This window comes from Oryza glaberrima, chromosome 4 (genome assembly GCF_000147395.1).
Source record: "Oryza glaberrima chromosome 4, OglaRS2, whole genome shotgun sequence".
Taxonomy (NCBI): domain Eukaryota; kingdom Viridiplantae; phylum Streptophyta; class Magnoliopsida; order Poales; family Poaceae; genus Oryza; species Oryza glaberrima.
This window is the reverse complement of record NC_068329.1, coordinates 31,437,715-31,460,264: the sequence shown is the minus strand read 5'-3', so window position 1 is coordinate 31,460,264 and position 22,550 is coordinate 31,437,715. Positions and strand designations below refer to the sequence as shown.

The 22,550-nt window shown below is 45.1% G+C and overlaps 5 protein-coding genes across 8 annotated transcripts; 2 read left to right on the top strand and 3 right to left on the bottom strand.

Annotated features, from left to right (window-relative positions):
• Positions 1-84: 84 nt before the first annotated feature.
• On the bottom strand, positions 85-6,342 carry LOC127770972 (proteinaceous RNase P 1, chloroplastic/mitochondrial). The gene is made up of 10 exons (XM_052296730.1): positions 5,225-6,342; positions 4,544-4,633; positions 4,261-4,442; positions 3,766-3,886; positions 2,526-2,594; positions 2,310-2,438; positions 1,383-1,604; positions 733-1,062; positions 475-630; positions 85-379 (listed from the first exon to the last, which is right to left on the bottom strand). The coding sequence occupies exons 1-10, from the start codon at positions 6,308-6,310 to the stop codon at positions 236-238; spliced, it is 2,529 nt and encodes an 842-aa protein (XP_052152690.1). The 5' UTR covers positions 6,311-6,342; the 3' UTR covers positions 85-235.
• Positions 6,343-6,530: 188 nt separating this feature from the next.
• Positions 6,531-10,801, bottom strand: LOC127771745 (probable methyltransferase PMT26). Of its 4 annotated transcripts, none has more exons than XM_052297674.1 (10): positions 10,754-10,801; positions 10,490-10,611; positions 9,632-10,288; positions 9,399-9,548; positions 8,787-9,057; positions 8,540-8,650; positions 8,148-8,322; positions 7,778-8,050; positions 7,354-7,548; positions 6,531-7,053 (listed from the first exon to the last, which is right to left on the bottom strand). In XM_052297674.1, exons 3-10 carry the CDS (start codon positions 10,247-10,249, stop codon positions 6,831-6,833), a joined length of 2,016 nt encoding a protein of 671 aa, XP_052153634.1. In that variant the 5' UTR covers positions 10,250-10,288; positions 10,490-10,611; positions 10,754-10,801; the 3' UTR covers positions 6,531-6,830. The 4 variants fall into 4 exon arrangements, with proteins under 4 accessions (XP_052153634.1, XP_052153637.1, XP_052153635.1 ...); XM_052297677.1 differs by having other exon boundaries at positions 9,632-10,285; XM_052297675.1 differs by lacking the exon at positions 10,754-10,801 and having other exon boundaries at positions 6,531-7,047; positions 10,490-10,701.
• Positions 10,802-12,795: 1,994 nt separating this feature from the next.
• On the top strand, positions 12,796-16,148 carry LOC127770266 (uncharacterized). The gene is made up of 3 exons (XM_052295930.1): positions 12,796-13,998; positions 14,719-14,793; positions 14,940-16,148. Exons 1-3 carry the CDS (start codon positions 13,192-13,194, stop codon positions 15,051-15,053), a joined length of 996 nt encoding a protein of 331 aa, XP_052151890.1. The 5' UTR covers positions 12,796-13,191; the 3' UTR covers positions 15,054-16,148.
• Positions 16,149-16,283: 135 nt separating this feature from the next.
• Positions 16,284-18,723, bottom strand: LOC127770268 (uncharacterized). Its single transcript, XM_052295931.1, has 10 exons — positions 18,245-18,723; positions 18,064-18,161; positions 17,896-17,941; positions 17,619-17,701; positions 17,437-17,498; positions 17,009-17,070; positions 16,824-16,883; positions 16,704-16,736; positions 16,555-16,620; positions 16,284-16,467 (listed from the first exon to the last, which is right to left on the bottom strand). The coding sequence occupies exons 1-10, from the start codon at positions 18,647-18,649 to the stop codon at positions 16,423-16,425; spliced, it is 960 nt and encodes a 319-aa protein (XP_052151891.1). The 5' UTR covers positions 18,650-18,723; the 3' UTR covers positions 16,284-16,422.
• A 208-nt stretch (positions 18,724-18,931) lies between these two features.
• LOC127770971 (tubulin-folding cofactor B) lies at positions 18,932-22,301 on the top strand. Its single transcript, XM_052296729.1, has 4 exons — positions 18,932-19,042; positions 19,106-19,257; positions 21,813-21,882; positions 22,254-22,301. Exons 1-4 carry the CDS (start codon positions 18,932-18,934, stop codon positions 22,299-22,301), a joined length of 381 nt encoding a protein of 126 aa, XP_052152689.1.
• Positions 22,302-22,550: the final 249 nt, after the last annotated feature.

Sequence of the window (22,550 nt, the reverse complement as noted above, 5' to 3'; positions counted from 1 at the left end):
GGAACTATTTATACATGATGTGGCATATGTTATCCAAACATGATTTGAGTGAGCAAGCAGAAGCAGAGTTAATTTAAGGAGGAATGCTTGGAAAGACAATCGTTTCTCATTTTGTTGATCGTGGAGTGGGTACATACTATACATACATGTCAAGTGTCCGGTGGATGAAAGAATTGGAATTGATGCGCACAAGGCAGAGCAAAAAAAAGACAATGTGTGGGGTTCCCGATATGCATCAAAGGAGAAGGGCGAGCAGGGCGCTGAAGATGGCGTCCGGGCTAGACCACTTCCTCCTACGCCTTCTTGTGCCTTTGGTGATTGCGTTGTGCAGTTGCTCCAGCCGGCCGTCCAGTTGCAGCGCATGCCTCTTGTGCGTCGTCTGCAAACGCAAAGCATTTGGAATTTGCATTGAGTTCAGCTAGCAGGTATTTGCATTTGCAATTTGCAATTCGGGAAGAGAGAAGGAAGGCATGCCTCGGCGTTTGCAGCCTCCCTGAGAGGACCCCAGCACTCGAGCCTGTTGTACTTAGCGTTGGAGCTGGAGTGGAAGTGCACCCACACCTTCGCCTCCAGCAGCTCCGGCTGCTCCGCGAACAGCAATGCGTCGCCATGAACAACTGCCTTGAGAACCTGCATTCAGCTTATCATAGTTGATTTCACCTTCCTAATTGCTACTACTACTACTACTACTACTGTAATAGTAGTACAAAATATCGATATATAATTGCTTACCAGCGGCAGCTCCTTGGAGAAGACGTAGTACCTGAAGCCGGCGGCGAGGCCATGCAGGAGGTTGGCGCCGCTGACGAAGCAGTGCACGTGCAGGGCCATGCCCTCCTGCTGTTGCTGCTGCTTCCACTCGGCGAAGACGTCGTCCGCCCTGAGGCGGCGGTCGGCGGCGATGGTGTCGGAGACGGCGAGGGTGAGGTTAGCGGTGAAGTCGCAGTGGGTGAGAGTGTAAGCTCTGGGGAACCCGGAGCTGCTGTTCCCGTGGCTGTGGGCGAACTCTACCGTCAGCTTGCCGGCATCGAAGCTGGTGGGAGGGCCAAGCAGCTTGGCAGCCTTGCCTCATAACAATAACATTCATTCAGAAGGTTATCAGCGACACATGAATTAATTAGTATCCTAATTATTGAGACAGAGATAATATACTAGGACTCCACACCGTTGACTTTTTACCACATATTTGACCGTTCGTCTTATTAAAAAATTGTAAAATATATAAAACTATATGTGTACATGAAAGTATATTTAACAATGAATTAAATAATATGAAAAGAATAAATAATTACTTAAATTTTTTTAATAAAACAAATGATCAAACCGTGCTAAAAAGTCAACGGTGTCAAACATTTTGAAACGGATGGAGTACAACGTAGTACCAGAGAGGAATAGAGCAGGTCTGAGGCCCCGGCGTCGCAGCTGACGGCCATCCTGCCGTGCCGGCTCCTGCTCCGGCTCCGGGCAGCGGCGGCGGAGGAGAAGCACAGGGCGGCGCTGCGCGACGCCATCGGTAAAGAAGCGACCGCCACAGCTTCTATTGGCATCGTCGTGCTCGTGCAAGGCCCTCCTCCATACCTCCCCTGGCCCTGTATCTGTATATGCTAGAATGCCTCCTCCCTCTCGCCGCCTCGCGCGCCTCGTCTCCTTCCTCCCAACAAGAACAATGAAAGATTCTGCAAGGAAGGAAGGAAGAAAGCTGGTGGTCCGAGTTGAATCGGATGAAGAGCAGCGAGAGAGAGAGAGAGAGAGAGAGACAGTGGATGTTGTGGCTGGAAGGGCGACGCGCCTTGCCTGGGGGCTCCATGCCTCCACGCGGCCTGCTCCCATTCGCTACTCTCCACCCACAAGGATAACGGACGGACCAACCATATGTACACTAGAGTATTATATTCTCTCCATCAATTTCAACTTTACTCCTACCAGTAATAATAATTTCAGTTACACGACCTCTTGTTTGACTAGTCCTCGCTGTTTCAGATTTTAACCTTGAGGAAAATACATGTACATGTACAACCAATGGCCAGCTAAAACCACCATGACATCCACATTTTAAGAGAGTGACAAACTTTTTCATGTGCTACAGAAATCTTTTACTTTGCTTCCTACAACTTGACAGCCATCGTTTGGGTCAGCTCAGCAGCTAGCCCTCAATTCCATCAACATCTGCTGGCCGCCTTACATAATGGTGTGATTCTCTTCAAGCCGCCTCCAATTCAACAAAGGAGCAGCGCAGATACCTGGCCCGAAATTTGGCTGCCATTCCCATGCACCAATCCCGTCAATGGAGATGCAACCCATCGCACTTACCCAACTGCCCTTGCAAGTGCTTGAGACGATTTCCCTGAAATTTTCCTAGTAGCACAAATCCACTGCCGTGGTTTCTCAATATCATCACCATTTGTTGTTGGTACATGCCAGCTTCCATCTTCAGATTCCTGCATCAAACCACGTTCCTCAGGCCATTCTGTATAGTTCATGCATTCCTGGCACTCCACAACTTTACTACAGTTTAGAGTAATCACCTGAATGACAATTGAATAAGGAGGCGGCAGGTGAAAATTCCAACCACGGCCCGAGAATGTTAACCTGACCTGCACATAGTTTCCCAGGATTATTGTGTCCATTTTTTTTTTACATAAACAAGAGCAAAATTCACTCAAAATATTATTTTTACGCTCCAGAAAAAAAATATGTAAGAGCTACTCAGAACTTAGGGCCTCAAGCAAGCTTCACCAAGGCACAACACCTCATTAAAATGGAGTGCAAAAGGGCAACGTATCCTGTGCACCCGCTCACCTTGGTGCATTCGTGCACTCATGCGACATGGAACCTTCAATCTCCATCGGACGGATGTAATGCAAAGGGACGTTTTTTCATAAAACCACCCGCACATACACAGGTAAATTTGTAAATAGACCCTTGATTCCTTTTGTCTTCCCGTGTTGGGTCCTTTCCAAGATGTATTCCTCAAAATCTCTATCCGACGTCAATGGCGGCTCAAATTAAGCCATGTTTGGCGACAAAGATAGCACATCCAGAGCGCGGCGGTGCGGCCAGTGGCATGTCACGCCTCAAGGTGCGTGTGGTTGTCCAGCTTGTTGGAGAGGGACGATGCGCGGGCGAGCGTGTCCAGGGCGACGGCCATGGTGTTCGGCCGATGGAGCAGCTGCGGCGCAGTGTACCTGACTCTGTAGAGAGAAGAGTTCTTGCCCATGGGATGGAATGGATGAGTCTTTGCCCGGGGGTTGCAGATGTGTGCATCAAAGGCATATCCGATCGGAATTTCTTGTTTGATTCGAAAATTTGGCATGCCATATATATCATGCAATCAACCCAAAGATCCTGAGGTTGAGATCATACATATCGTTGAGCAAGGATTTGACGGCTGCATGCTGGAATCTTGATTAATCTTAATTTCTAGCGGCCATCTCCGTCGAGCATTGTTTTATTTTTCAGAGATTCAAAGCTGCCATGGACACCTCACAGAGGGGATAGATTTGGGGAAAGTGGTTGAACGGGAGACAAGAAGATGAATCGAAGGGTTATTTTGTAAAAAGAAGACTCTCTCATCTTATATCCGTCCGATGGAGATCGAAGGTCCCATGTCGCGTGAGTGCATGAGTGCACCAAGGTGAGCGGGTGCACAGGATACGCTGCCGTGCAAAAGAACTTGACATATCTCTTACTCAATGGGTTGTACTGTGCAGCATTCTACAAAAGAACACAGATTTGTGTGGTTCACTTCTGCAATGAGAGACAAACCTGATGCTTCTCCTTCCATCTTGGAAAAAAACTAGTGCCAAGTAGTTGAAACAAGTGGTCCCGCATCTCATCATTTGTAACAAGCAATGACCGGTATATAACAGCAGCGTACAGCCAATACCTGCAGTTAGAACAGGAAATAATTACTTCAGAGATTCAAATGCTAGATAACAATTGAAGGCTGAAATAGAAATTCATCCATTTGGGAGTATCCATAATCATATCCAAGATCACTCCTTCGCCTACTGAAGCTTGCACACTATACTGTAAGCAGCCCTTTGGTTACATTATTCAGAGAACTGAGAGCCTATACTACCATAGGCGCTGTTCGGCAGGCAAGGCTGCGGCTGCTGCAGACTGCTGTTGCCTGCTGCTTGCGGCATTGTTCCTGTTGGCTGCGCCATAGTTTTTATCTATGCAACTCAACTAAAACATGTTCATTTTTTTTCGTTCAGATGATTTTTTTAATGTTAAACAGGAAACACGTGGCCTCACCAATCATCATTAGAACCAGGAGGTGTAGCATATAGTGCTCCAGCCCTCTGCCAACTCTCAAGAAGCTTTTGATTCTGCGGAAGTTTTGCAGGTCCACCATTTACTCGGTTCTTATGCAAAATTATCAGTGGCAATTTCTTTGATTTAGTTATTCTCTGTATGCCATTTACAACCCGGTTCACCTACAAGGAAAATACGGTCATAATTGACAGTTAGTTGTGGCTGACTGCCTTAATGACAAGAAAAACTAATTTACAGCATTGCAAGACAGATGCCTTCTAACCTCATAAAAACTGAAACTGTTACGATTGTAAAGGCCAACATTAGCAGCGTCAATAACGGCATCGAATGGTCCATGGCACTCGAGCCATTTCTGCAGAGATCAGGTTGTCCATTAGACATAGAAGCTTACAATGCAGTATATCTGTGTTAAAACAAGCAACAGCACAAAAGGTTTTGAAGCAATCCTCCCCAACAGAAATGTGAAGTAGTAATGCATGCCCTTGCAATGGGAACTCCACAAAGTTTATTACAGTGCTCCAGATTAGGATTTGCCAAACAATTGCAATTTGTCCCAGCAAAATAAATAAATAAATAAAACTTGACCCAGCAAAAAACAACCGCAATGCCTCAAGCAACATGGAATCCGTAACCATCTTGACTCTAGAGCTCCAAAATAGAAATTCTCCTTTAGACCAATTTAATTTTTCTTCTCGGCTAACACAAGAAGATAGAACATCAAAGTCCTTATTGTGGCTAGCTCTTATCGAGTTGAACTTATGTTCGGTTAATCCCTCTCACAAGGGGATTGAGTGGATTTCCCCTCCACTCCCTCACTCCTTGGGGATTAAAGGAAGAAGCCTAATGGTATAGACTGGTATTGAGCGAAAGGCAGCTATATCGCACATAAAGTATAAGTGTGACGAATTGACTTGTGAGGAGGGTGAAAGGATGGAGAGTGAACCTGAAACTTGACGAAATTGGCGTCACGATTGATGGCTATCTGAGCGACAGACTCAGCAAAGCTGTGTGTCTCTGATGGATCGATGTCAATGCAGACAAGCTTCTCCCCGCAGCGGTGGCAGGTGCCATCCTTGTCCATGTCGGTTCGGGCAACGGTCCATTGGCCCTTGCCGAGCCAGCCCTGGCCATGCCAGCCGCCGCCGCCATTGCGCAGGCCTTGCTTCACCTTGGTGGCGTCCCAGTGGTCCAGACCGGCCTCTGAGGCGGCGTGGGAGGCGAACCAGGACTCGAGTAGCTGGGCGGTTGCGTCGGCCACCTGGCGAAGAAGGACGCGCGCTCTGTGCAGGAGCCTGTACACCTGGTCGGGTCTCCCACGGGCAGAGTTGACGCGGAGCAGCGCGGCGAGCTCGGCCTCCTCGGGCACCACCCCGGAGGCGTCCATGTGAGCCTCCACCTCGGTGGCGCCGTCGGCGTCTCCAGCGTCGCAGTAGGCGAAGAGGGCGGGGCCGTAGGAGCGGAGGTGCGGCGCGGTGCCGGCGGTGGCCATGCGGCGGACGATGGAGAAGGCCATGGCGGGGTCGCGGCGGGCGGCGGCGAGGCGGGCGAGGATGGTGAGGGTGGCCTCGTTGGGTTGGACGCCGTCAGCCTCCATCCTGGAGAAGATGTCGAAGCCACGCTGGGCGGCATCGGGGGACGAGGAGTCTGCGGCGGCGGCGTTGGCGCAGAGGTAGAGGAGGCAGTTGTAGTGACCGAGGGAGAGCGGGATGAGGGAATCGGGGGAGATGGCGGCTTCGTAGAGGGCGAGTGCGGTGGGGAGGTCGTTGTCGCGGGAGCACATGTCGAGCTTGGCCTTGAGGAGGCCCTCGGGCGAGTCGCGGGCGCGGCGGCGGCGGGCGGCGTTGCTTTCGTTGGGCTTCGGGTGTGACTCCGCGGTGGTGGTGGTGGTAGAGTGGCGCCGCGGGCGAGCGAAGGGGAGCGAGGAGCGGCGCAGAGAGGCGGTGCGGCGGTGAGGCGGGAAGAGGAGGAGGAGCGCGGCAGTGGGGCGGATGGCCGCCGCCGCCGCCGCCGCCGCCGCGGCGACACGCATGTCTGCCTGCCTACCTATCTGGTTGCGGTTGCGGTTGAGACAGAGAGGGAAGAGAAAGCCCATAAATGGGCCGCGTTACGTTGTTGGGCCGCGCCGGGAAGGAACGTCGCCTTGTGCAATTGCAACGCCAACTCCCATCAGATCATCCACGACTCCTCTGCTTCGCCTTCCTCCTCCTACAAAGGCATGCATCCACAAGTTGACAACGCCAAACAGCTGCTTCAGCAATTTCCACACAAATTCTACTATCTTATGCTACAACTCTACAAAGAGCGATGCATGTATGTTAAACTTGCCAGCCTCAACATGGATCATCACCATGCATTAGTTGCTAATGTATCATCCCACGCAAAAAAAAAAAAAAAAACACATTACAGCTTCTCCCAAAATCCAAGTATACCCCTACAAAAACCCACTATATATATAGCTTACTGTGCATCCCCCACTTGGCTACTTTTGTTTTCCTCTTCCAAGGGTTTCAGTGTCAGAGCTATCATAACGGTGGTGCTGGTATGGTACGTCATAGCTTAGCTTCAACTTCATTTGGTCGCCACATCGTCTTCTCAACAAACAGCAAACCTTCATTGTCCTGGGAGTAAGACTTGCGGACCTCCCAGTGTAGCGATTTTGCCATAGACTCCACTTCATGCATTGTCTCCATACTATCTCTAACAATTAGCCTGCCTCCTGGCCTCAGTATTCGATCCACCTCCACCATCACTGCCACTAGTTTACACCTGTCACTGTCATCCAACAACATCTCAGTTACATTACATGTACCACATTATTCTTCTCTCAGCACAGCCATACAAACTCTTGGTCACATTGCTATATTGTGCACCAGTGCCAGTGCTACCAAAATGATACTAAAACCATAGGCGATGCAGTGGCAAAATTTACACACACAAAGGACGCATGCTCAGCAGGAAAATTAGTTTTGTTCATTGGCAGCACCAATCAATAAACAAAGTGACAACCTTCACATATATCTTACATATATCTTTGGTTTTGTGTTCACATTTACGGAAAGATCGAGATTGTACCTCTTTTTAATCTTGGAGAAAAGATGGTTCGCGTGCAGAAGATCATAGGTTCTGGGGTAGGTGCTAAATGACTCACACCAATCATGGTAGATTCCAAACAACCCACGCTCATATATAATTGGAAGTGTGTCAGGTGAATCAATTGGAATAACATTCATAACCCACAGCTTCAGATCTCGCAAAGCTGCCGCAAACCTACAAGAGGAAGTGGATTCAAGAAATCAAATGGGATATAACACAATAGATGCATCCTTTTGCTTCAGAATAATCTACCAACATAGATTGCAATTAAAGAAAAATTAAAAAATGCATGGAAAGAACTAGATCTAGATGGGCATGTAAATCTTTTTTTATTAAAAAAACACTAGATAGGCATTGAAAAAAAAGAAGGCAACGAAGAAGTGATGCGAGTGCTATGGCATACCCTCCATATGCGGCTTTCATGTCCATAACATTTCTAACAGCTGACCAATCAATGCCCAAGTCATTCATATATGAATTGCTTATGACCTGCTTCCAGTGCTCATAGTCTGCTTGAAAATCCTCAGTGGCAGGCTTCCCATAGACACCAGCCTCAGAGTTTTTCAGCCAGTAAGGTGGTTTCTCCAACCTCAATGGCCATTCCACCGGCCACTGTGAACCACGGATGGCAGGATCAGTGGGCAACCTATGCACGCATGACTGCAATGATATGTTCCTGAATGACAACAAGGGAATGAATGAACCTAAAAGTTAGGTACAAGATTTGGTAACCAGTACCCAAGAATGAAGATATAACCAGCTAAAACACTTACCAGGCAGCATCAGGATCATCATACTCTCCACAGATTGGAGGGTTTGCTGCTGATCTTGCCTCATAACAGCTATTATCCGTTGGCTTTCTGAAAATTGCTATACCCACTCTATTTACCCTATCCTTCACTTTATTGACCATTTCCCAACACATCGACCTTGTTAGAGTAGACATTGCTGGAACAATGCACAACAAGCATAACTATTAGGTAGTGAATAGCACACACTATTTCTTTCTCTCTTTTTTTTTAAAAAAAAATAATAATACAATACGCTATTTCATTACAATAATTCAGTTGGCATGGAGTCTAGGAACTGTCCAGGCTCAAGATACCACCAATAGCATATCCAAGAACGCGAAATTCTGAATGTAAGAGAGCTCCAATAAATTTACCTTCCCATATTTCAACATCTTCTGGCAGCTTCTGGTACACAGGAGTGGCAGACCACACAAAGTAGCCACCAGGACGCAACAGTCTATCCAGTTCTAGCAAGAGCTTACCACCTAAGAAAAAACACAAATATACGTCAAACAAGGGTAACACAAAAGGTAGGTTTGATATTAATATACGTCAAACAAGGGTAACACAAAAGGTAGGTATGATATTGTACAGGAAGAGGTTCCTTGTGACAGAAAGCACCTTCAATATGCCATGGTACCCTACAGCGCGCACAATGAACAACGTCGAAGACCCTGCCGGGGAATGGAAGCCTTTTTGTACCCATAACTGCTGATATAGCAGGGATTCCTCTCTCAAGAGCAAACTGCACCTGGGCTTCATGCTCATCTTTAGGTGCAAACGACATGGTAAGAACATCTCTATCAAATAAATATCCTCCAAAGCTGGCAACTCCGCAACCAACATCTAAAACCACACGAGTTTGTTTCCCCCATGCTATGTCCTTCTTTGCCTGCATAGAAGAATCAGACATGTTAGTTGAACAAGCTCGATCGTACTTATGTAACCACCACATTTGAATAACGAAATCTATTGGATTATTCTTTTTGCAGGAAAGAAGAAAAGAGCTACATTCTGCTTAACTAGAAGCAACGTTGCTGATATGTAGTTTGATTCCAAAGGAATTTGGTTGAGGCACCTACTCAACAATCATTAGCAATTTGTAATATTTGTTCTAACAATGTAAAAGGTTTACGGTTATAATTTGTCAACTTGTTAGAAATGTTGTAACGAATGGTTGTGTTGCACAACAATAACGCCTGTTGACACACACAAAAAACTGAGGAACATTACCTCCTGAATGAAATCAATGTAGTGCAATGCGCCATGTTTGAACTGAGTTCCTCCTCCCGGAAAGGTGAGGTACTCCCCGGAGACCTTAACCCAGTTCTGATGACCCTTGTATTCTACCAGCTTAGTATGCGGGACATTGTTGTACCATATCTGCATCAAGCAAACACAAAGTAAATGAATCATTCTAGGGCTAGGAGTAGTGGTAATGATAAGGCAAGATAGCAAAGTTAGACCTGATCTCTGCTGTTAGGCCACCTAATTGGATTTGTGTAGCCATTTGGAAGAGGGACGAGGCAGGTAGGAGGGTGTTGGGGGCAATGCCTTTCTCGGTGTTCATAGTGCTTGGTCGTCCGAAGGTTGCGGATGGCTTGGAGATTGTCGAGGCATGGGATGTAATCTGGACCAGCCTCAGTATTGCAGAGCTTCCAAGCATAGCTGCTGGGGGTGGGCGACGCAGTCTGCTGCTGCTTATTGTGGGGAGTGTCCTTGGTGTTGCTGTTGGACTGTGCAGCTTGAGGGTCTGCCTCTGTAGCGGTCTCCAGGGAGGGGGAGTGGGAGTGGGAGCCATTATCCCCTCCGGGTCCGGTCTCAGTCTGTGTGAGTGTGAGTGGAGGAGGGTCGTCGGCGTCCTCTTCAACAGTCACAGGATCCATCCGATTCCGAGGTCGAGCGGTTGTGGTTGTGGGGCGGAAGGGGGAGAAATCCGCGGGGGTGACGAGCGTGGAAGAGGCCATCCAGACGGCGACCAAGGCCAGCGCCACCAAGACGGCGGCGGCGGAGGAGGGGGAGCAGAATGAGGAGTGCTGCTGCGCCCGCCTCACATCCAGGCGCGTGTGGCTGCCAAACGCCATCTCTCTCAGAGAGGAGAGGGGGATTGCTTGCTCCTGCTGCTGGTTACAAGAGAAGAAGAAGAAGATTAGAGGCACTGATCGATGCAGATTAGTACTACATTCCTGTTCGTAGCTAGCTTGATTGCTAAACAGACAGTGACAATCAATCCATCGATCGAGCAAACAACTAAATCAAGGAGGAGGAAGAAGAAGAAGAAGCGGAGTGAAATCAATCGAGCACTCTCTGTACTGTATATATACCTTAAAGAAGAAATTGATGGATCCAGATTTGAGTGTGTGTGTTGTTTCTGGGCCAAGAAGGAATTCGTCGACGACCGATGGAGGTGCGATGCTCGGAATTGGAATCCGCAGGCAGCAGTAAACTGGAGTAAATTATCAGAAGATGAGACGAAGAAATCGACCGACGATTATAAACCATATCAAACAGTAAAAGAGCCAAGAGGAGATGTCTTTATTAATTATTATTATTATCAATTAGCAATAATAATTTGATGATTGTCCAACCTTCATCCAGCAGTGTGCGTGTGCAGAAGGTGGTGGTTGCCGCTGTCACGGACGTCCTATTCTCCTGTTCCTAAAACCATGAATTACTTGCTCCAACTCTATATTGGGTCAAAGTTTCACCGAGCCTAAGAATTCCTTCTTTTCTAATTAACATATAAATTTTACCTCGCCTTTTTGTTAACACATTTTTCATGCTTTTAAATATTGTATTTCGTAAAAAATATTTTTATATAGAAGTTATTTTAAAATATCAGATAAATCTATTCTCAAGTTTTAAATACCCGTTACATACCCGTACTTACTATATTTGCATTTTTGATGAGGTCTCAAGAGTTTAGGCCGTCATATTGGCCTTGGCCTAAACAGTGCTCGCTCCATTCAAGGTTATAAGACGTTTTAACTTTGGTCAAAGTCAATCTGCTCCAAATTTAACTAAGTTTGTAGAAAATATAATAATATTTTCAACCCAAGACAAATTTATTATGAAAATATATTTAATTATTGATTTAATGAAACTAATTTGGTATATATTTGTCTGTCAAATTTGAAGTAGTTTCACTTTGATCAAAGTCAAAACGTCTTATAACTTGAAACGAAGCAAGTAACAATCTTGTTAATGAATGATGATGTGATATCTTTACATATTGAGTTTTAGGATTTAGTGGGTTAGATAGGATGATGAAAAAAAGGAATTTATTCAGGGAAAGACGGCTTGAGCTAACAGCGTTAGAAGGGTTATTTTCATGAAAATTAGTACAAGGATACCCCTGCCAAAAAATGCAAGAACAAGACATAAAACATTACAGCATCTGAGGCAATAAACAAAAGATAAGAAACATTCGACTAAGGCTCCATAGCATATCAAATGGATATGCTAACCGAATTTTATTCTCCTTCCCCTTCCCTCTAATGCTGCAGAGTATGTTCCGTTCCTTGGTACTCCATTTCTTATGCTGCTCTTGTTGCTGATGTAGTGTTGTTGCTTGCTGCTGCCGCCTGCTGCTATTGCAGTCTGCTTGTTAGCGCTGTCTATTGCCGCTGTTGCCTGTTGATGGTGCTGCTGCCGCCGCCTCCGCCACCACCTGTTGCTGCCACCGCCAGCTGTTGTCCTCACCTGCTGTTGCAGTGCATGTCTCCAAGCCATAGATCGTTTTGCTGCCATACCAGCCAAAACCAATCTCCAAGAACTCTTTTAGGTGGTGTTTGGATCAGGCACTTAACTTTATTCCCTATATTTAGACATTAATTTAAAGTATTAAATATATGCTACTTACAAAGCTAATTATATAAATGAAAGCTAATTCACAAGACAAAATTTTTAAGCCTAATTAATTCATAATTAGAGAATGTTTATTGTCGCATCACATAGGCTAATCATAAATTAATTAGGCTCGATAGATTCGTCTCGCGAATTAGTTCAAGATTATGAATGAGTTTTATTAATAGTCTACGTTTAATATTTATAATTAGTGTCTAAACATCCGATGTGATAGGAACTTAAAAGTTTTAGTCCCATCTAAACAGGGCCTTATTCTAGTCACTCGCTTCAGTGCAACCGATTTTTGATTGATCTGCTCTCGATTTAGAGGGGGTGAGAGGATTTGGGATCTAGGGACCCTATGGAGAGAGAGAAGGGGAATGGTTATTCAGGGCAATGCGGTCGAGATAGAGGAGCATGGAAAGACATCGATGACTCTAGTCTATTAGAGGGCAAAATAATATTATTAAGTTGTTTTGTTTTTTAATATAGTTTACGTATTCTTTTTGCCTCTTAATTGCGCTAGTTCAGACAACGATGGCATGTGAAAGCACGGTGGACCAACTTAAGTGGCAAATTTACAAGTTATGTTTTTCTAATGGCTATTTCAAGTTAGGGGTGAAAGTAGTGATATATTTGCAATTCTCCATAACTAAACCATATGACAATAATAAAATTAAAATAGGCTTTAGCGGTTACAACACATGAGTCCTTTTTTCTTTTTTTTCTCTAGTAAAATATAAATTGAGAGATTTTGCCAACGCGGAGGGAGGGACAGCTGTAGTCGTACCAGTAGTAGTAGAGAAGAGAGGAGAAGAGAAGAAGGGTGGACCCAGCCGCTAGATTCCGTTCCCCACCGGCGCCGCGCGGCAGTAGTCGAGTCCATCCATCGTCTGGCTCGCAACTCGATCGCACAAGGAGCAAGCAAATCGCGATTCAATCTGACTCATCATCCACCGAGGTGCCTTGCTTCCGCTTCTCGGATCGCCCTCGCTCGCAGTCGCACCATCAATCCTTTACTTGAGACGAGACGAGACGAGGTTCGTTTGGGCTTGCCCTATCCCTCCCTCCTCTCTCTAGACGCTTGATTCGCTCGGTGTAGATTCATCAGATAGATTACTAGGACAAGGGCACCGGGAGATGAGATGATCACGCGGTCAGATGGATAGATAAAGATGAGATGGGGCTCAAGGTGGAGGACGACCCGCCGTCCTCAGGCTCAGTTGCAGATGCAGATGATAGCACCGACAGACTTTGCCGAGTCTGTCACTGTGTCGAGCCTGATCTCAGAGGACACTCCGCCCTTGCTTTCTTAGGCATTCTACCGCCGCCTTCTTCTCCAGATGAAGATGCAGATGATGTTGCTACCGCCACCGCCACCAACAACAATGTCCTCGAGTTCGTAAGCCCCCGCGGCGAGATTTTTGTCTGCACCGCCGCCACCACCGACCTGGAATCAGGCCCTCTGCATCACCACCACCATCTCATGGATCTAGGATGCTCCTGCAAGAACGACCTTGCTCTTGCGCATTACGCCTGCGCACTCAAGTGGTTCATCACCCATGGTTCTACTGTATGCGAGATTTGCGGACATGTCGCTGTAAATGTAAGGCCTGCGGATTTCAATAAGGTCCTCGCCTCCTTGAAGGAATATGAAGCTCTCAGGGAAAGGACTTCCACTGGAGACCTCTCTTACTTGCATTATGGGGCAGATTCAGGTGTCGATCCAGACGCTGTCGCCGCGATACGCAGACAGCGCCTCTCCGAGATATCCTCATGGTTCAACCCTCAAAATTCACACCTCGCTATTTCTCAGGGCCAAACCGAACAAACACCTGCTAGTCCAAGTAATAATTCTATACACCATGGTGCTGTGGTAACAACAGTAGTACACACAAGATGGAGTTTGGAGGGTACTGGAGTGTTTCTTGCCATTGGCCTAGGTGTTATTGTTCTTGCATGGTTAGTTGCTCCACATGTTGGTAAGGTAAGTTTGATCTCCAAACTGCTTTGTTCTTACCTGTGACCTCTGTCATTTGGAAACTACAACTTGATTCCACACTTTTCAACACTTTATGTTAGGATCATTCGAATCTCTTGAAACTTATTATCTTGCAAGCACAGACCCCCTTTAGTCTATGTTCAGCACAGTTACACATTTAGTTGCAGAGTCAGTTTTAAGATGTCATAATGCAAAAAAGAATACTTTGATGCATAAAGCTCCATCTTATAATTCATATCTTAATGTCCATTTATCTTCCGAAAGTGGTGTGCGGCTTAAATATCTATGCCTGTTACTGCTTTGTCCTAACTAATACACACCGTGTATCTGATGATATGTCTCACGTCCTTCTCTTATGAAAGTATGGTACCGGCTAGCACAATGCAACATATCATGTTTGTGGTCTTTATCCAAACATTGTATGGCAAATGCTCTTGATCGATTTTTAGAGATATAAGGTAGACAGGCTTAAGTAGAAAAATAGATGCAGCTGTGCCTTATAATACCATCAGGTTGCGTTCTCATCGTGTTCAATTATCCATGGAATATTATGTGTGACATGCAAATTTCTTTCATTTCTCAGTCTTTCTCTATGCATTATTGTCAACTAATTAACACCCTCTCATCTCACACAATTTGCAATTAAGAATCTTCCATGGATCAAACATCACTGAGAAGAATGGTTTTGTTTTAATTTCTTTGCAGAAAGCTGCTGTGATTTGTCTTCACATGCTTCTTGGAGGTTTATGTGCGTTGACTATAATAATCTCCCTGAGATTTGTAAGTAAATGATTGTTTTCTAATGATATGTTTCACTGCATTGCCACATGTTGACTTTGACTGATTGCATATATTGAGAGGATTCCTGCTTTTGGCATGGTTTCTGTGATGGCCATAGAGTGATCCATTATCTTCTATGTTTGCAGGTTTTCCCAAGGATCCAATATGGATCTATGCGATGTTGGGCGATCTTGTTTGTGTTTTGGTTCCTGGTTTTTGGAGTTTGGGCATCACGGACCCACAGTATACGCTCCTCATGAGGATGGAGATCATGGTGAGAAAGTAGGTTTCGGTCTTATACCATCCACATCCGCTGTGCAGTGATAGATATGGCATCTTTGTGTATACCCATCTCTATATATATTGCTTCTGAATTTTTCGAATTAAATATGTCAGATGTATATGCATGACCACAAGAAAAAGGAAAAGTTTGTTATTGGTGTTACAGTAAACTGCTAGTATTAATTTGATATACATCTAGACTACCATATAGCCTTAAAACTGATAAATTATGCTTCAACAAAAAGTTAAACAGATAAAATGGGAATACAAGGTCTGAAAATATTTTCTATTTGCTGAGATGTCATATTTATGAGTCTTGACGAAATAAATAAACTTGCACGAGCTGAAGGGGAAGGATTACTCTAAATGCTGCTGCTCCTGTTTATCATCTCCTATGCATAGTCTGTCTTCCTACCACTCCCCTTTTGTACAAACCGTGAAGACTGAGTCATATTGCCGTATCATGCCCATGGCTCTTATCTTATGCAGTCTCATATTGCCGTCTTGTTTATTATTTGTAAATAAGGCTAATGGTTTCCAAGGATGCAAGAGATGATGGTTCCATCTTGTAACAAGTCGATGTGGCATGCCATCTGCTGATTTTGCTGTCTGGCTGTGCCTGATCTAGAGAGATGATGGAGATTTAAGTTACGTATGCGTACCAGCAAGTCTTGCTAGAAATGAAGGCTAGCTAATGGTTTCTCAGCTTTGGCCGAGGCCGACAACTAGACTAGCTTACTGCTGCAATTCGGCAAAGACTTTCTATGGGTAAAGAAAGTATCTGCGGATAGCGCAACCTAACCTGACCGGGATCCTTAGCGAGAGACAGAAGTATAGATCGAATGACGCTTCTTCTTCTTCACCGTCCAATGGCAGTGACGTTCCTTCTTTAAGAAAAGAGAAGAGAAGAAGAAGAAAAAGACTGCAAACATCATGCGATGCCAGTGCCAGCCCAGCAAAATACTCCCTCCGTCCCAAGAAGGGCTATGGTACTAGTACCCCTAAACAAGTGCAAGATCACCATCATGCGAGGCCAGCAAGAACAACAGACTGAGTTTGCAAGCTTCATCGGAGAGAAGCAGCTTAATATGAGTCCCTAGTTCAAGCTACTTTGCACATCTAACATCACAGTGCTCCTTTCTATATATATCCCTATTGTTGGTTGTAGTACAAATCTTCTCGCAGTCTATCTTAGCTTGCTTCTGCTACCTTTTCTTTTTTTTTTTTTTTTTTTTTTGCGGGGAGCTTGCTTCTGCTACTTAATTGGTGGGTGGGAATGATGATCGATGGACGCCCACCATTGCAGTCTCCGCCTCTGATCGACCATCAATACAGGCCGCGGCATGGTCATCTTTCACCCAGCACCGATTCAAGAAGGGCCTCTTCCTCCTCCTGCACCACATCCACATGTAGATGTAAAAAACTTGCACATAAGAATGTAAATGATCAAACTAACAAGTAGTAGGTGTCTACTCTTACCACCAAAGCTGTGAATTCTGTCTCTTCGTCTATGGCACCGACAACAGCAGGGTCGTCCATGAGTTCCTGTTCACAGAGGGCATCCTTACCCGTCATTATAATTTAACTTCGAAAGAATCACGTCAGTATAGCATTAAATATTTGCTTACATCTTCAGCAATGCGTAGCACGCCATCTTTATCCTGCACAAAGGGCGTATGTTTTCAGGCACAATGCCTCAACAAGTTTAGCTTGGAATGTCTCAACAAGTTGAAGAACAACCAACATACCTTCACTGCAACGAACAGAAGAGGATCAACTGGTGTATAAATCATATAATGTGCGCCATCCTGCCGATGCCAGGAATATCAGCAAATACATATTCTCAAGCATGTGCAAATCAACAAAATACCAAGGAATATTTAGCGATCCATTAATTTCTGAAACTATGTCGATACAAAGCCATTTTTCTCACCAAATTGAAACAACAAATCTCTACACCTTCAAAAGGTACACTATCACCGCCGTCACCAGAATCTGCATATTAATATGAATTATGAACACAACAATGAAGTGCAAAAATGATCAAACAAGAGACATAACATGCTGCATGCTTCAAAGAGATGTTTCAATTGCATATGCTAGTTGTCCAGTCCTTCAACTAAAAGTTACCTTTATGTTTCTAGATTTTTTGTAAGCATTAGGCATGAAATTCAAAAGGCATACATGTGCAAATATCTGGTGCAAAAGACAATTATATCATGGGTATGTCAATCATACAAGTATAGTAACATTTCTATTTTGTACAACGGTTGGAAAAAAAAAGCCTTTTCAGTGAGAAGATATCATCAGAACCTTTTGTGCAAATAGGGTAGTTAGTAGCATGTTAGTTCCTTTGGTTACCATGAAATTCTTGAATCGCGTCTTCAGGAAAGCAAAAGCCACCCCGTGCTGTATAACAAAATCTGGAAAAGCCAGCCAGCGATCATAGTGTTATGGAAGCAATAAGCAAGAAGAATGGAATACCCTGATATTTGTCAGTTCGACAGGAAGGGTAGATGATTTGGGGCTTATATGATCCTTACCCACTCTCTACAAAGTGCATATGCACTCTAGCGAGGGCATATGCAACGGATGGAATGATTTCCTTAATCTGGTCATCATCAACCTACATATACATAGAAAAGAAAAGAAATTATGCATGATGCGATGGATAAAGATGAGGAAACGCTATCTATTCCAATTGGAACTATATGGGTAGGAAATAAAGCAGTCTCTGTATGTATGCATGGCAGTGTGTGTGATGAATGATATTGGCGTGATTGATGAAAATGGAAGGCAGTGAGAGGATTAGATACATACAGCAATCCAGCCACTGAAATTGGCGCTCTTAAGGACCTGCACAGGCCTGAAAGAGACAAGGATCAGAATGGGAGGGGGGAGGGGGGTTTGAGTGGCAGCTAGAGAAAATTGAGGAAGATGCATATGCCTAGTTAGTGACTAATAAGTGAGTTGCAATTAGTAGAATACATGTCAACTGGGCAAAGGAGCATGCAGTCGTGGTCTAGTGTGCTTCGGAACACCCTCCTGATGATGCACTCCAAGGGCCGGTTGTTGGTGTCATCAATCTGCTCCGCAGAAGAAGGGAAAAGATGTTGGCATGAAAATGAAAATGTAATGCTAAAGAGGAGGAAAAGCTGTATAGACTGACGATGGTGACGATGCGCTTGGAGGCGGCGGCGATGCACCTTCCCTGGTCGTCCAGCACGAAGCCCGCGGGCGGCTTGGGCATGGCGGCAGCCCGGGTGCCCCCACCGAAGCTCCCCTCCTCCTCGTCTTGGTCGTCCTCTTCCTCGTCGTCGTCAGTGTAGGATTGTTGGGGGCGAGCAGGAGGGCCCCGGGTGCGGGTGCGCCTGGGAGGAGGAGGAGGAGGATGACCTCGCTTCCTGGGAGGCTGCGCGTCGGCGTCGTGGCGGAGGCGGCGGTGCTTGGTTGGGCCTGGAGGAGGCCGCTGCCTCGGGGGTGCGGCGCAGGTGAAGACGGAGAGCGCGCGGCGGGAGCGCAGGGGCCTCGCCGCGACTGTGAGTTGCACGGACACCATCGCCATGGCCGCCATGACTCGCTGCTGGTGGTGGTGGAGGATAGGTACAAGCAGCTGCTGCTGTGGAGGAGGACTCGAGGAAGAGGAGGAGGAAAATATCCACCAAAACAAAAGGAAATGTGCTGCTGGTATTGGGCCTGGTCTGCATGTTGGGCCTGGGCCATTGTTGGCCCGTTGCTTCCTCTACTCTTTTTGTGGGATCGACGAGTTCCTGATTCCCTTCCCTTCCTTCCCCACAGCCGGCGGCAGGCAGCTCAGCTCAGCTCCGATCGGCGGCGGCGGCCATCTCCGGTAATAATGTCGTCGTCCTCGTCCAAGCTGCATCTCCCGGCTGACGACAGCGTCCTCCTCCTCCTCACGCACTCCAACCTCTCCACCTTCTCCTCCGACATCCGCGTCTCCAAGCAGGTCAGGTCTCACCTCCTCCTCCTCATGATTCAATGAATGACCCATGTCATTTCTAGGCTGCAGACCTCCGTCGAGGCGCTCAAGGACAAGCTCTGGAGGAAGACCGGCACATCCGTTGCCTTCATGCGCCTCCAGCTCCGCGACGACACCGGCGCCATGATCGCCGACCTCGACCACGATGACGCCACCCTCGCCTCCTACTCCCCATACGACGGGTTACTTAACTTACTGCCTCTGCTTTCCTCTTTCTCGCTCCTCTGCCAATCTCACTCCCGTCTCATCTCCTTAGGTACCGTCTGCACATTATCGATCTCGATCCTTCGTCAATCACCTCTGGTGGTTGGTTGGAGGATACTTCCCTTGTTGAAAAGTACACCATCTCAGATGAAGCATATAATAATCTTGATAGTAAGTCCCCCCATATATAGTGCTTGCTGCCTTCAATTCCTATACCAGTGCTTTTGTTATGTTGCATCAATGGCAATCCTATGTTGATGCTACCCTTTTGCCTTTTACTAAGGCCCCGTTTAGTTCACGAAATGAAAATTTTTGGGTGTCACATCGGACGTTTGACCGGATGTCGGAAGGGGTTTTCGGACACGAATAAAAAAGCTAATTTCATAACTCGCATGGAAACCACGAGACGAATCTTTTGAGCCTAATTAATCCGTCATTAGCACATATGGGTTACTGTAGCACTTATGACTAATCATGGACTAATTAGGCTCAAAAGATTCATCTCGCAATTTCCCCCCTAACTGTGCAATTAGTTTTTGTTTTTATCTATATTTAATGCTTCATGCATGTGTTCAAAGATTCGATGTGATGTTTTTGGGAAAAACTTTTTGGAAACTAAACAGGGCTTAATTACCTCCACTATTTACTACTAACATCTTATGTTCTGAGCCAGCAAACTTTCGAAAATTCAAAGAAAAGATGGCCTTTAAAAACCCTACGTCAGATGATAAACAACAAGTAAGCTTCCTCAGGTTTTTGGCTATCCGTTCCTATTTTTCACCTTGCTTACTCTACTTCTTGTGTTCTTTAGCAATCTGACAAGCATATGGAGGAATTGTGCGCCAACATCAAGGTCAGCAAATTTTGTTCCCCCATGTTCACTATTAACTTGTGGCACATACTATGGGATATTGCTAGCTAATCTCTTATATATATGTGTTGATTTTTCCGAGGCTGGTTTTATAGCTTAATTAGTAATGCAGTGATTTATTTCCCCTACCGCATTCCCAACCCCTGGTCCTTAGGACCTGTTTGAAATGTGCGCATGAGTTTTTTGCGGACTTGGATCCAAATCCATAGAAATTTGAACTGCATCGTAAAAATTTCCAAGACTGCCCTCAACATCCTCCCTTGTCCAAATGCATCTGTAAATAGAATACTGGATATGCTGTCGTGCAATTGAATATTACAGTTTCAGACAGCATGCTAGGCATCGCATCAGTTACTGTAATTTGTCCCTCTAAAAAAACACTGATTTTTGAGATGTATATGAATCTATTGCTCTAGTGAACATGGCAAGCTTGAAGGAATAAGTGGACATCTTTGAGGATGAACTTGAAACTAGCTGTCTTTGTCTTTTCTTCATTGCTATGAATTGGAGCAACCGACAAGACTAGCAGTGTGTTTTGTTCTAGTATCTCCCATGTTTTTGAATAGCAGTTTTCCATAAAGAACGGTAGCATCCTCCTATCAACTGTCTGAATGTGTATCATTCTTATGATAAATAATTTGAATTCCGACCATGATATTGGTGATTTATTGGGCATGTTTGCATATATCAGTCATTATAAATAGAAAATAGTTGTTTTATGTTGCCTTTTTATTTTTGAAAACCAGTTTTGTTTCTATGAAAGGGGACACTACTGATTTCATGCATCGTTATTCAGTTCCGAATTGGGTTGTAAGCCTTCTTTTTTTTATCTAGTATGGAATTGTGCCGATCTTTCTCTGTGCTGTCTTTATTATAGAAGAATTATGCCACAGGTGGGTGATAGATGTGAAGTCGAGCCAGGTGCTAAGAGGGGTACTGTAAAATTTGTTGGCAGAGCTGAAGCTCTTGGACGTGGATTTTGGGTTGGAGTCCAATATGATGAACCACTTGGAAAGCATGATGGCATGTAAGTTTATTGACAAAAAACCACAATAAGGAACAACTCATACTTATTGCTCTCATGACTGCCAATTCAGGTTGCAGTGTTTTGCTCTTTTGCCCGCTCACACATATTTATTGGTCAATTTAATCAACTCCAAAGGGGATAAAATACTAGCATCTGTCTTTTGCAGTATAAGTCGAGGAACGCCAAGCAGACACAGTTGTAATATCATCACTTTTCACCATAACATTCAGTATGAATATTTAACCAGCAATAAAAATGTTAGTACTACCTTCGTCCCAATATAAGTGCAACCTAGTACAGATGTGACTTATCCTAGCAGCTATCCAGATTCGTAGTCCTAGAATATGTCACATCCGTACTAGGTTGCACTTATATTGGGACGGAGGGAGTAGTTTTAATAATATTATTGACAAAACATCACAATGAGAAACAAGGCCTTTTGTGTTAATTATTTGATTTGTCACTATAAGTTGTCATGCCGATTTTATGATACACTATATTTTCCTGATGATTGGCTTGCTACCTGACCATACTCTCTTTAGCTAGTACCGAAGATATTGTGCCTGGTGCACAGTACCAGGTCTATGGGCAAATAGCTCTTGGTAACATTATGTCTTGCTTCTTTGATACTGTAGGGTGAAAGGCATTCGCTTTTTCGAGTGTCCTCAAGGGCATGGAGCTATTGTTAGGCCAGAGAAAGTAAAGGTATATTCTCCTGGCTAGATGCCAACCAGTCCTCTCTTTTGGAGTACAATTGCTCGGGAGTAGTTGGCAAATTGGTCTTAACATTATGGTTTGCATTTGGGTTTAGTGTTTCTTCAATTGACTCTTTGGAATGCAAGGAGTAACCGCCGTGTGCTTGCATTAGTGGAACATGTAATAGTGGATATGTGGTCATGTTGCATTGCATATTCTTAGTATCTCAAGTGGCATTGTGGCTTTTGAATAGCCCTGTTGGGTGTTAGAAAACATCAGTGCAAATATCAAGCGTATTTTTCCATGGGTTTGTATTGTGTTTAGATTGTGCGTTTGTACACTGGTACTGTTACTCAGCAGTTGTCTTTGGGTCTTTGCAGGTCGGGGACTACCCAGAGAGGGACCCTTTTGAAGAGGAGGAGATCTAGGCGGTGCGCCATTTACGTTGGACATGGTCCTCTAGGGATACCCATATTCAGAATTGCTCCCGTTAAAATCTTTCGCCCTTTTTTTGGTCTATTGGTTTGAGAATTAAGATCATTGAACATGAAGAATATATGTGCGTGTGCTTGTTCCTGATCCCATTCTGGGATGACCATGGTGAAATTGGGGATACTGTTGTACTTTTAAGTACTGAGCCATCTGGACGCTTGAGTTGGAAGTTTGGTTGAAATTGG

Bases quoted from the DNA above. Each gene is read 5' to 3' on its own strand.
- LOC127770972 (XM_052296730.1), bottom strand. From the start codon at position 6,310: ATGCGTGTCGCCGCGGCGGCGGCGGCGGCGGCGGCGGCCATCCGCCCC. The intron at 3,887-4,260 runs GTGAGGCCACGT...TTCTAACTGCAG, and splicing joins CCTGGTTCTAATGATGATTG to GTATTGGCTGTACGCTGCTG. The intron at 631-732 runs GTAAGCAATTAT...AGCTGAATGCAG, and splicing joins TCTCCAAGGAGCTGCCGCTG to GTTCTCAAGGCAGTTGTTCA.
- LOC127771745 (XM_052297674.1), bottom strand. From the start codon at position 10,249: ATGGCGTTTGGCAGCCACACGCGCCTGGATGTGAGGCGGGCGCAGCAG. The intron at 8,651-8,786 runs GTGCTTTCTGTC...GTTTTTTCTTAG, and splicing joins GGTACCATGGCATATTGAAG to GTGGTAAGCTCTTGCTAGAA. The intron at 7,549-7,777 runs GTATGCCATAGC...TTCCTCTTGTAG, and splicing joins ATGAAAGCCGCATATGGAGG to GTTTGCGGCAGCTTTGCGAG.
- LOC127770266 (XM_052295930.1), top strand. From the start codon at position 13,192: ATGGGGCTCAAGGTGGAGGACGACCCGCCGTCCTCAGGCTCAGTTGCA. The intron at 13,999-14,718 runs GTAAGTTTGATC...ATTTCTTTGCAG, and splicing joins TTGCTCCACATGTTGGTAAG to AAAGCTGCTGTGATTTGTCT. The intron at 14,794-14,939 runs GTAAGTAAATGA...CTATGTTTGCAG, and splicing joins TAATAATCTCCCTGAGATTT to GTTTTCCCAAGGATCCAATA.
- LOC127770268 (XM_052295931.1), bottom strand. From the start codon at position 18,649: ATGGCGGCCATGGCGATGGTGTCCGTGCAACTCACAGTCGCGGCGAGG. The intron at 17,071-17,436 runs GTAACCAAAGGA...ATTAATATGCAG, and splicing joins CGCGATTCAAGAATTTCATG to ATTCTGGTGACGGCGGTGAT. The intron at 16,621-16,703 runs GTAAGCAAATAT...CTCTGTGAACAG, and splicing joins TGCTACGCATTGCTGAAGAT to GAACTCATGGACGACCCTGC.
- LOC127770971 (XM_052296729.1), top strand. From the start codon at position 18,932: ATGTCGTCGTCCTCGTCCAAGCTGCATCTCCCGGCTGACGACAGCGTC. The intron at 19,258-21,812 runs GTTACTTAACTT...TTGATACTGTAG, and splicing joins TCCTACTCCCCATACGACGG to GGTGAAAGGCATTCGCTTTT. The intron at 21,883-22,253 runs GTATATTCTCCT...GGGTCTTTGCAG, and splicing joins TTAGGCCAGAGAAAGTAAAG to GTCGGGGACTACCCAGAGAG.